General features: G+C 40.0%; 1 protein-coding gene and 1 long non-coding RNA gene across 2 annotated transcripts; both read left to right on the top strand.

The window, feature by feature from the left end:
- Positions 1–5,548: 5,548 nt before the first annotated feature.
- On the top strand, positions 5,549–7,102 carry LOC134182474 (TNF receptor-associated factor 6-like). The gene has a single exon (XM_062649877.1). It carries the CDS (start codon positions 5,644–5,646, stop codon positions 6,952–6,954), a length of 1,311 nt encoding a protein of 436 aa, XP_062505861.1. The 5' UTR covers positions 5,549–5,643; the 3' UTR covers positions 6,955–7,102.
- A 1,446-nt stretch (positions 7,103–8,548) lies between these two features.
- On the top strand, positions 8,549–10,598 carry LOC134182610 (uncharacterized). The gene is made up of 5 exons (XR_009970370.1): positions 8,549–8,639; positions 8,714–8,787; positions 10,174–10,295; positions 10,363–10,457; positions 10,525–10,598. It is a non-coding gene; the product is annotated as an uncharacterized LOC134182610 (long non-coding RNA).
- Positions 10,599–13,263: the final 2,665 nt, after the last annotated feature.

Below are 13,263 nucleotides of genomic sequence, written 5' to 3'. Positions count from 1 at the left end.
TCAATGTTGTTTCGTACATCCGCCAGCTGCCAATCGAGTGTAAAAAGGAAGTTGTTATCTAGTGATGCGATCAATATTAATATTGTTGCGTCAAGCTGCACGCGTCATTTCCATCTCCATACACATGTACACACAGTAGCAACACAGATTGGAGCAAGACAAAAACCACTTCATGTAAGTAACTGAAAAATGAATGAAACAAGTATAAAAGCATTTTGAGAAAATGTAGGGATGGGTATGTATCACAAATTTTTTTACCTAGATTAATTGCTTGCGGCAGTTTCAATCTAAAATGCAGCAGCCATGTGTGACACTCACTTGTGATGTAGGAGATGAGCATGAATACTGGGTACATACCCATTCTTACATACCCACCATTTCTCAAAATGCTTTTACACTTGTTCAATTATAGACAACCATTTTTACTAACTCAGTCTCGCCGCGATTCTGTATTTCAGCGCGATACTCAATCTCTAGAGCGCGGCGAGACTGCAAGTCTAATATTTTATGTGTTTACAACCAGTTTTCCGTCACTTGTTTTATTTAGATTGTATAGTTTACTCATTGCATTTAGTTGTTTCTTCTAACTTGTTATCGTAATTGCTGTTGTGCAGAATATTGTTTATATCAACTAAACTTAGAGTAATACGTTTGCCTAATGCTTAGAGTTTAATAAAATTATAGATTTACTCAGTCTCTTTACTAGACATCGATGACAGAAGAGCAGGTAATTCAACCCTTGCTGCGTCAACAAACCCAAACCGCAACTGACATTCTACTAGCTAGAACGTACAGTACTGTCAGACTGTCATAATGATTTCAAAATCTACTAACTAGAAGCTAAAATGTATGAAAGTCGATTCTAATTGCTACCATTTTTATTGTAACTATAGTAGTATTACTACCAAAGTAGTCGTTGACTCGAGTCTATGTGAATGCACATGCGCACAGTGCACTGTGGCTCCAACACGGAAGTTGCTTATGTGCTAGTTATGAGGATTCGATTTTGCAAACGCTTGGGGTCTGGCAAGCTTGTGTAGACGGCTCTGGCGTAAACAAGAGCATCGTGTCATGTCATGGCTGCAGGAGGATTTGACGCCCACTTTGTTGAACCTCTCTCTGACCGGTTGACTTGTCCCATTTGTCAATTGGCAACGCGAGAACCTAGGGTACGGAGTGTGGTCACCAGTTCTGTTTTGAATGCTTGAGGCCTCTCATTAGGGATGGCAAAATGACATGCTCTCTGTGTCGGGAGGAGCTGAAGGAAGCGGAGATCTACCCAAGCAACAAGGACAAACGCGAAATTCTGAGTCTGAAGATTCGTTGTGATAAGCACGAGAAAGGCTGCTACTGGATTGGTGAACTAAGAAAGCGCACTAAACACAACCAGGAATGTGGTCATGTAGCTAGACTGTGTGGCAATGATTGTGGAGAACTGGTAATGCGGAAGGACAGAAAGTGCCACAAAATGAATGAATGTCGCCGACGGATCGTAATCTGTTGTTATTGTGATGAAGTGCTGGAACATAGATTGTTGTCTTCTCATTACACAACATGTGCCAATTATCCTGTTAGTTGTCCTCATCAGTGTGGCATGGAAGTTGCTAGGAAATGCATGAAAACGCACACTAGCAAAGAGGGTGAATGTCCTAAAAGTCCTTTGATGTGTGATTTTGCATCAGCTGGATGTCAATTTGTTGGGAATAGAAAGGAGTTGCAGTATCATTTGGACAAGGAGACTGTTAATCATCTCAGTTTGGCTATGAGATCACTGCACAATGTAACAAAGAGATTGGCAGTTGCTGAAACAAAACTAAAAGAAACAGATAGTAAGCTAGCAGAGACACAGAAACAGCAAGAAATGATAAAGAAAGCATTTGAAAAGGAACAGAAAGAAACAGATAGGAAGTTAGCAGAGGCTGAGAAGAAGCAGAAAGAAACAGAAGGTAAATTAGCAGAGGCGGAGAAAAAGACAAAAGGTAAATTAGCAACTGCTGAGAGAAAGCAGAATACAGAATTTGAAATAGTAAAACGAACACTAGAATTTGAACTGAAATCATTAAAAGCAGTCACATTTTTCATTACTCCAGGCTGGAGAAATTCTGTGGAATCAGTAGACTTTGTGAGGGATGCGCTAGGTAACCAGAAGCAAATTGTTCTTCAGTCAAACGAGCATTTTGTTCTATTTTGGAAGATACACCCTGTCAATACATCTGAAACAACATTTTCATCTGACAAATTTTATGTTGAATATTCAGGGTTGCATTTGCAGCTTGTTCTGAAGTTCGAAGTGAAAAGGTCATGTGATGAAGGTGATGAGCGTGCTTTGGCATATGTGACTGTTTATCGTGTCAGAGGAGGGTATGCTAGTAAGCAAATACGTCAACGTATGCATCAGATGTCGATGTGTCTGCTAAACCAGCTGCCACCAACTATACGTCGGCGGTTCGGCTTTCGCTACTACCTAGCCCACCGCTTGGTACCCCCAGAGCCAGCCAACTTAATAAAGGTCACTGAACGGAGTGATTTTGGTTCTGGAAGAGCTGTTTTAGGGGAACGCTCCAGAGACTTTTTAATCATTCGCCCAAGCTATTCAGCAACACCATCTAGTTTGGAAGACCATCTGTTCAAGCTTGACTTGACACTTCCTGAAATGAGTTACCCTCTACGGAATGACGAATTGTTTGTTACGTTTCAGCTGCAGTTAGCTAGAGAGTAAAAGATGCATGCATATTCATCAAAGAAGAGCAGAACAGCAGCAATATAACAAACATAGTGTTGCATCACGTACTTATACCCCACGAGCACGCATAGCGAGCCGAGCCGCGCCAGCCCGTGCCAGCCCAGTATTCCAGCCCGCGTTCACATCACACACTCCGTAGAAAGAAGCCAATGCGTGTCACTGACGTGCGTTAGCTACTTGAGCTTGACATAGCTTGACATCTTTCCAGTATTCTCTATCGACAGAGTCACTTGAGTCAGTAGAGGGTGTCGGCTAAAGTCTCTCAACCGAATCTCCGGCTTTGCTGAAGTGCCTTCACTGCCCGTGCTCACTCTAGGAATCTGCTCCCACAAAGCTGTATCCATTATGTTGACTGAAGAACCATGCAGTGTTAATCATGACTTCAACCATCTTTCCCTGCACCTGGATGCGTGCAAACACCAAAGAACCAGGTGAAACTGCGTTGAATGGAGATGCCTTCTGTCCAGTCCCCTCACCGCCTGAGTTAGTATATGCTCCCGGTAGAGGCAGAGAGGCATCCCGTCGCATAATGACCACGCTGCTGACACCGGAAACACTTGACATTCGCATTCTTACCAGATAGACTGCTCCTGCACTCCGAGGCAAGGTGGCCCTTCTTGTGACAGTAAAAACAAGTAATCGTCTTTGCATTACGCTTCGCCACTGCCCAAATTCTCAGGGATATTGACTTGTTGCAATGGTTTCCAGCTGTTACGCCCCATCTGCCGTCCTGCCCATCAACTGCTTCCGCCAATCTGGCTTGCTCTACACCATCTTCAAACGAATCGATGGGATGGAGTAATTGCTTTTTCCACTGGTCTAACAGTCCCTGTGTCGAACTGTTCCAGTAGTATTGTGTCACGCAACTGCGAGTCCATTTCCTAGATTCCGGCTAAGCCTTCCTCATGAGTTGCTGCAGCGCTCTAACGTAGTCCGTCACTGCCTCCCTCTGTCCTTGTGTTTCGACTATTGAATTGCGCCCTCCTTTACCTAATACTGTAAGTGCAGGGGCGTAGCGCGACCTCTAGAAATGAGGAGGCTAGACTTCACGATGCTACGGGGCACGGCCACTTTTTATGGACACGCCCACTTTTATTGACTTCTACTTAATACCGTATTATCAGTGGCAGATTCGGACTGGAAAAAGTGTGGCATACTATACTAGCTCACCAAAACCGTTCTCCGCACGGGCAAATTTAGCTATTAATATTACTAAATTTTTAGTAAATTTATATTATTAATATTGGTTGTTAGTTAATTTATTTATCTTTGTATGCATTCATGAAGTATATCTCATTCACCCCGTTCTAATTTATTATAAAGTGTATCTCTGAAGAATTCTCAAGAAGAATTGCGTTCAGAGTTATATCCCGTTCCGTTCTGAGAATATTGATTGTTAGTTATTATCTCGTTGAAGACAAAAAAATGTAGCCGAGTGTCCCGTTTAGAACAATCCCGTTGATTGGATTATTGATTGGTAGCTAGTTAATTAATATCCTAGCTGGTATCTACTCGACGCGAATCTCGTTGGGAAATATCTAGCCGAGCAGCAGAAACTTGGAAGTCACGTGCAGTTACGTACTCACGCAGACAATCCGTTCCCCGTGTTTAGACCAAGTCACGACTCGTTTGACTCTCGCCATTCTGACAGTCCCGTTGAATGCCGTCGCTTCGAAGACGTTGCTGCCATTCGAGTGTCCCATTTTGAAAAATTCCTGATGATTAGCTATACCAACGTCGACTGTCCCGTTGGGCATCGTCACTTCAAAGACGTTACTGGAATTGCAGAGAACAGGCGTATCGAACGTGGCAGGAATTCAATTCGCCTATACATGGGCAAAAGAAGGGTATATGTTTTCAAGACCCGGATATGCGCAAAAATATTTAGCTTTTGTCGACGTCGCCTGCAATAGACAACGACACGCTCCGCGCGTACCGTCCGACGTCAGGAACGGGTGGTTTAAAACTTTTGAAATAGATTTCGTCAATTTACGAAGATTTGAGATCGACATCACACTAATTCAAAAAAAATAGAAAAACTGCTTTTGTATATATAAGCTTGAACAAAACTCATCATCTTGCAATCAGCCAGTTAGTGCCAAGCACAAAAATTTGGATATTTTAATTTCAATTTTAATTAATTAAACAGTTGTTACTCTCACTCAGAATGTAACAACATGATTAGCAAATTCAGTTAACTGTAGTTTGAAACCAGTGAGTCTTGTCTTGAACGACTACTCTTTACTCAGCTGCTGCTATTCTACTGTAACTAGTTAAGCTAAGCTTTCAAAATGTACCCCGTGCAGCATTCACACGTACAATGAATGAATGGTTCTGTACCTAATAGCATCTCAACTACCTCTGTAAACTATATTTGCAAAGTCAAGTAAAATTTTTGCATTGTACTGTCAACATTGCAGTGCTATCCTTTCACGCTCTAGCATTACTCGTGTTTGTTATTCAGATGTAGCAAAAAAGCAAGCAAAACCTTTTTATGCTGTGCCATGGCATTGTTGGTGTATATATTTAATTACTAAGAATTGACTACGTCATATCTACGTCATTCCAAGTGGAAGTAGACATGCAAGTAGTATTGAAACAGTAGACACAGCGGTATAAACGTCTACAAAACAGCGGTGAGATAAAGAAAAGGCTACTAGACACTTTAGGTTGTATTTGTATCTATTACTACACTGTACGAGTCACAAGGTCTGCGCCCCGAGGTCACACATGGGTAATTTTCCGGATTTACGGGACTCTCACAGCCGACATGCGCAAACTCGTTCTCGTTTCGTATCATGGCCGCTTCTATTGCAGGTGGATTCGACGTTCACTTTGTTGAACATCTCTGTGACCGACTGACATGCCCCATTTGTCAGTTGGCAGCACGAGAACCAAGGATGACCGATTGTGGTCACCAGTTTTGTCTCGAGTGCTTGAGACCACTGATCGTAGACAACAACCTAACATGCCCTGTTTGCAGGACGGAACTGAAAGAATCGGAGATCTATCCAAACAACATGGTGAAACGCGAGATTCTGAGTCTGAAGATTGTATGCGCTAGGTGCAAGGAAGGTTGTGCATGGATTGGTGAACTGAGACAGCGAGATGAACACAATCAGGAATGTGGGTACGTGGTTCAACCGTGTGACAATAATTGTGGAGAGAATGTAATGAGGAAGGACATGGACAGTCACAAGAAGAATGAGTGCCACCGTCGAACGGTGGGCTGTTGCTATTGTGATGGAGAACTAGAATATGAGCAGATGTCTGGTCATTATAAAACATGTGCCAAGTATCCTGTTGCTTGTCCTCATCAGTGTGGAGTGCAGATTGCTAGGGAATGCATGGAAATGCACGCTAGCAGAGAGGGTGAATGTCCTAACAGTCCTCTACAGTGTGACTTTGCATTTGCTGGGTGTCAATTCATTGGGACCAAAAAGAAATTACAAAATCATTTAGAAAGGGACACTAAAACTCATCTCAGTTTAGCTATGAAATCACTGCACACTGTGACAGAAAGATTGGCAAAGTCAGAGCAAAAGCAACAAGAGACCGAAATGGAACTTGCTAGAATAAAAGAGGTTCAGCAGGATTTCACAGAACAATTGACAAAGTTAGAGAAACAGCAACAAGTCAAAGAATTGGAACTTACAAGGATGAAAGAAGCTTTGTCTGTTCAACTGCCATGTATTATAGATTGGATGAAAAATGGTTTGGAAACCTCAATGCAGTCACCAAAGTTTGTAGAAGCCTTGTTGCAAGAAACGAATGAGTTGTCATTTGAATTGTCAGAGGCAGTTGTCTATCTGTGGAAGATAAAGTGGTCAAACAACGTGAAACTTGTTCATACTTTGTTTTCAGGTAGTCGTCCTCCTGATCAAGTTATATGCTCTACCAAATTTTGCACAGGATTTCCCGGATTGCATCTACAAATTCATATCTTTCCCTGCGAGTCAACATTCACTTTTGCAATAATTTGCACTAAGGCTGACTGTGATCTTGACTTAGAGAGTATGACTTTTCTTGTAGTTACTACTCTGCTGCATCAGCAGTCTGATGGACATCAGAATAGGAAACAGGAATTTTTGATGAAATTGCCATCACGTATACCACTAACCCGTAGTTTTCAAGGAGAGAGCATACCTCTTGAACAATTTGTATCAGATGATGAGCTTTATGTCACCTTTCAGTTCAAACGGTTGCCTTAAAGCCAATAGTAGTACTGTACTATTGATGGGGTACATCAACTAACTGTGTTTTTGGAAGTAGGCAGGGTTGGCATTTTACGTACAGAACAAGTAGATTACATTTGGCGTATTGACTATCTTTGTTGTTTCTCTGCTATTTTGTTTTAGTTATCTGTCTCATAATTAGATTAAGTTTGTCAAAGTTTACTGCAGGTGTACACATGCGCATGCGCGTGATTCAAGTCGCGTGATTCGGATATGTCAAAATGAACTCGGTAGCGATTTATTAACTGCATCAAACAGTTTAGAAGATATTTTGATTCAAAGCAACCAATTAATTCATCTGCTTCTACATAGCTATACGTACAAAGCTTCCAAAGATTGGGCTCTAGCGAGTCGAAGTGTTGCAACACTTACACCTACTCAACAAACCCATGCACTACTCCAAAATGGTCGAAACAATTTTGTATTAATTATTTGCAGTTTATATGTACATAGTTCGTTATTCAGTAGTTTTACACCGTTTTAGCTACTACTTAATTAATTAGTTGATCAGACTAGCGGCATTCTAAACTTTTAGTGCTGGCTAGAAGCAGCTATAAAACGCCTTTAGTGTGGTTAGTGCGGGATGTAAAATCAGCACACGCGTATTCATGTGCTATCATATGCAAATTATATGAAGTCAGAACGCTGTCATTGTATCTTTGCAAAACCTTGGAGACTTTCTTCAAACAAGTAGAAAAGCACGGAATATCTACCCTTGCAACTCCACTCTGAAATTTTCAAGTATTCAGCCTACTACATTAATCTTGTAGTGCAAGTGAAGATCGAGCGGACAGTACACAATTTACACAATTTACACAAATCTTAAACTGCCCATTTCTGACTTCGGAAGGCACGTGTCGTTTATTACCGGCGACGTCGATAACAGCAAGACATTTTCGACAAAGTAACTGCACGTGACTTTCAAGATTTTGCTGCTGGATATTTTATTCTAACGAGAAACACACTGTTAATTTTTTCGAAATGGGACACTTGGTTACATTTTTCATTTATTAACTAATCCAATCAGCCACTGCATATAACAGCGTACATACTTTGGTATACTCTGATCACTGATAATTTCATATCATGCATTGAATGGGATATATATATAACTCTGAACGAAATTATTCTTCGTAAGAATTCTGTCCGGCTGCTAATTCTTCAGAACGGAGTAAGAAATGCATGTGAACGGGATGCAACAGGATACTCATGCAACAACATAAATTTGCATACAATATTAAATTAATTAACTTAACAATTAATAGTATAATCTGCTCGTGTGGAGAACGGGCTATTTAGCTAGTAGGTAATATGACCCTTGCAGGTGTTTCCAGCTTCCAACAAATTCCAATTTTACCGTCGAGAAAACAGCTTATTACAATTTTTAAGTGATCGAAGATCAAACTCTTTCTGGAGTTAATTAGACTTTACTCAGTCCTCTTCTTGCAAAAGTGAAGCGCCAGCACGTAAGAGTACGCGCAAATTTTTTTGGGGTCCGCTTCACACACACACACATCCCGGATATATAGCCCGGATAAGTTGAACTTGCACGTGCACGGTAGACCATTCTCACGTGCACAAATGGCTAGTAGTTCGAAATGTGAGGTGTTATGCTGACAGATCGTGGGAATTGCGCTTTCTCTGAGATCACTTACCACTGAGTAAGCAACAGTGGCTAGTGAAAGGAGAGCCTCAATATGGGGATGTTGGTTGCTACAAACCGTTTTCTTTGCAGAAATCGACTTTCTCGAGAAACAATTGACTCCAGAAAGGCTTCACGTGATGCAGTTATTATACAAGACGACAGAGGTTTGTACAGTTTGCTAGTTAATTGATATTAGTTCATTAACTAATTATTAATTTATTAGAATACAGTATTTAGTAACATTAAAGCACAATTTATGTATTTATGGTAGTATCTTTGAACCTTAAATGTGATTTAATAAATATTAATTTATGATTTATAAGTGTGTGTGTGTGTGTATATATATATATATATATACCGTAAAACCAGAAAATCGTGCAGTACATTATATCGTGCGTTTCGTGCGGTCAAACTGACATTGCACAAATTGCATCCGCACAACATAAACCTATTGCGCATGCGTAATTCTTTAGCACCTGTTACCGAACGGCATCCGTTTCTTCCATGTCGATCCGCGATTTGTTTCAGTGTATTATGCCAAAAGACAATGGCATATTTGTCCCTATTCCGTTTAATGCAGAGGAAGAGGCCGCCAATGATGCCGTTGGAGATGAAGCTAGGGACCTACTTGCTCTACGGACAAACGAAGAAAGACGACAAGCCAGCACACGTACAGTGAGGAAGTGAGGGCAGCTATTGGAAAGTATACAGCCCACCACGGGCCTGCTGCAGCAGTCAGACACTTCACGAAGCAACTGCGCTGGAACGTGTCTGAGTCAACAGTCCGCAAGTCCGTGATTTGTACAAGGTGGAACTGCAACGCCATCAGTGTACATGGCGGCCAATCGCACAATATTATGTATGCACGATTTCCTGGTTTTACGGTGTGTGTATATATATATATATATATATATATATATATATATATATATATATATATATATATATATATATGGATAATGTGTGTTAGATACCCACGTAGGTGGTTTTATATAAAGATATATGTATTTCTAAATATAATATATATATATATATACTAGAAGAACCCGTTTTTTAATGAACCATGTACTCTGCTGTTGCTGCAATTAATTTGTTTGCATAAGAGATGTATGGCAAACAGGCAGGATTACAGGAAGCTGTTGATCTGCGCTATGGACAGTCTGTTGCCACAGAACACAGTTTTTCATTAGCCTAAAATAGAAGCAATCCATGATCCATTTTAACATAAAACAGGAATAACTTGTTCTGAACACTCATTCTGAAAACTCTAACTACAATCTGTTCCTCTCTATAGATCAAGGAATATGAACAATCTGGGACATTTGTTGTTGTGAATTCAGTTAATATGTAGCGGTGAGCTAATATTTAATGGTGGAAGTTTTGATTGATGTCTACAGTCAATGTTATTAATTAAATTTATATAGTAAATGTCGATTGATTATTGCAGTTAATATTTATTGATTTAATACATTTCATATTTTCTTTGATTAATTAACACAGTCAGTATTGTAAATAGAGTCAACCTAACTTCTTTATTCTGGTTGTTGCAGATTCTAGATGAGTAACCTGGATAACTTCCATTATTGCACCTGCCAGAAGACGAATTACATGTGTGGTTTAGGCATAAGTCACCTATGTTTCAATTAATTAACATTTTCTGGATCTCGATAATGTACTTGCATGCAATGTCTCAGTTGTATGTACTGCACTTGTAAGTCAAAGAAGGTTTGAATTTTTAGTTCATCTTTCGAGATTCTCCAAAGAGTTACACAGAAAGTGCCTTTTCTTCAGGGAGCTGCCGTGACCAGTTTTCTGAAGAAATGAGTGCAACTAAGTTTGTTTAGCTGCATTGCATTTTGACTCGTAGTGCTTTTAGCTATTGTACTTTGTACATTTGATAGATTATTTGCAGGATCTTTTGGGAGACCAGCCATGCTGAAAGAGATTTCTGAATAAATTTGCATACATGATGGTGTGTCTATTTATATCTATAATGCTCACTTGAACGATCTGCCATTCATTGTGTCCCTGGCTGTTAGATTGGGAGTTGCTCTCAGATAGGGCTCCATATATGAGGGCTAGCTGTTACAGTAATTCTGGTTTCAAAACTTGATAAATACAAAGGGCGGTGTTTGTTTACTATGATGAGATGGAGCAGTTGATGATGCGTATTCACAGTATCTTATACCATGCTCAAATTGACCACAAATAGAACTACGTATATACAAGCACAAAACATTATCATGTTACTTTGAGTCTTTCTTCAACATCTAGAGCGTACACTGTTATATCCAACTGGTAATGACTATAACTGGTTAAGATTGAGTTATGCGTATACAGCATTGTAAACTGGTAAACAAACGTCATAAATCTGGTAAGAAATGTCACAGCAGTCGCTAGATTTTCCTAGAGAGTACTTTGACATGTCATTCTCCGATCCACCTTGCAATATTCTTCACACATCCTATACACACAATGCAAAATATTAAGCATCTCATTCTTCAGGTAAATTTTTGAATCTCTTTCTACACATTTTAGTGTTCTGTCTAAGTGACTAGACGATTTTAGTTAGCATTTCATGTCCCATTTAATTATGAGATTGTACATTACATGAACTAGTTACTTGTAATCACATGTACCACACATCCTTGCTAAGTACCTATAGCTAAAGCATGCTTCTTTTAAAGTGTGCCTACACTATCTTGTTTAGACAGTGTAGATATTAACCAATATGCATGAGAATTTGTTCGTGTCCAGAATACCACAAATTATATTAGCTCACCACTACTCATGTTAACTGAATTCACAACTACAAATGTTGATTAGTAATACTCTGCAACCTAGCTGCAGTAAAGTAATAAAAGTAGTTTGAGTTGAACGAGTTTGTTTCTTAATTTAATGTCCATACTCCTGTCTAAGTGATGTCCTCCCACAGGTTATTCAAGAAGACAAGTGGTTCAACAAGGTCTGTCACATTCCTGACACTTTGAATCTTGAACTCTTGAACTTGAGCAAGATACAGCAATTTCAACAAATTCTGTCAGACAAGCCAGCCTCTGCTGTGGCATTTGGTGACGTGACTACAGTAGCTACCAAATGTCTAGACTGGCATGTGACAGATGGTTACCTGATACACTGCTTGAAGGTATGGCATTGCTTCTCAATTGCTCATCACAAGATTGTCTTTGCCTTGTGCTATCCAAAGTTTGCTAATTCACGTTGAACACATCCACAGCATTAGCTCTGAACAACAGAAAGAAGATTAGACTTATATTCCTGATTGTCAACGTACAAATTGATGCCATAACTGGATCTTCTGTTGCATAAATACATTGATGAGTGGGGATCATTGGACAGTGGTTGTTTTAGATTTGAATTCAAAAGCTTCCTTCTATGGTGACCCATTGGGATACACAGTTCCTATCAACTTGTTGTAGAACTAATACAAACACTGGACTATGTAAGCACTGCCTTAGGTGAAAGAGTGGATATTCATGATTTGATTCATATGCATAGGCCGACATTTGAAAAGATGGAAAACACGCATGATCAAGGCATTGCAAAAAAATTTCCCAATACAAACATGTTCTTCTCTTTGTGGGGTTATTGCCTTTGTTTTTGTGGCAGTTGCAGCATTTTCTCCAGAGAATCTGTGGGCACACATCTGTTCACCACAGCTGTCCTTCTATGTGACAAAGCAAAACTCAAACTTTACCTTCAACCAGGGTTCTCCCCAGAATTTCAGGAAAGCGTAGCGCTAGCCCCTCCCTAAGACCACGCCCATCCAATGACGTCACAACACAGTTTCAGTTGCAATACTAATCTATTATCAATATATTAAACTTGCTGCTGAAAATCATCTATACTAGCTGTTGTTTACAGGCTGTCAGCTATCAGTAACCTATTAGTTGGAAGAGTACGAATTTAGCATGGACAGCTGTCGAAGTCAAGATATTGCTGTGACTTGCAACCATGTTAACTAGTCTACTAAGTAGCAGTGCACGCTTGCTAGATACAAACTTTGACACAATTGAATGCATAAACACAATGACATACTATTTATTCATAATCATTGCTTCAAACAGTGACTGAATATATACCCTAAGGTTGCTGCTACGTTAGAGAGTCATAAGCAAAACTGTGTTCAATCTTACAAGCTGTCCACTGTATAATGAACTTATGCTGACTCTGTTACAATATTGTAATGCATCTGTTCCTCATGGAAGCCCACTCCAGACATGCAGCGTTAAAGTCAACGTCTTCTAAACAGGGACCTTCAATAGAGATAAACAGCAGCTGCACTGTGATTTTGTTACTCAAATGGGTTTCTCAGAGGTATCTTTATCCTATTCAGTTCAGAAAAGCCCTCTCACAGTCAGCAGTGGAAGCAGGGATTAGCTGGGCAATGGCTGCAAGGTTACAAATGTTTGGAAACACTAAGGAAAGGTTCTCTTTCTTCACAATTGTAGCCATCACGTCTTGTTCTGTATGGCAAAGAATTTGCACTTTGAAGTGGCACAGCTGTTGGAATATGACTGGAACTATTTTTGCAAAGTGGTCAATCAGCGGTCCTATTCAGTATTGGCTTTCTTCAAGCTGCCTACTTAGTAAGCAGGTTCTAAACATGCAAATTACATCAT

Source organism: Corticium candelabrum, chromosome 7 (genome assembly GCF_963422355.1).
Source record: "Corticium candelabrum chromosome 7, ooCorCand1.1, whole genome shotgun sequence".
Taxonomy (NCBI): Eukaryota; Metazoa; Porifera; class Homoscleromorpha; order Homosclerophorida; family Plakinidae; genus Corticium; species Corticium candelabrum.
This window is presented reverse-complemented; position numbering and strand designations above follow the sequence as displayed.

What these genes read in the sequence shown, in the direction of transcription:
- LOC134182474 (XM_062649877.1), top strand. Translation starts at nt 5,644, where the DNA reads ATGACCGATTGTGGTCACCAGTTTTGTCTCGAGTGCTTGAGACCACTG.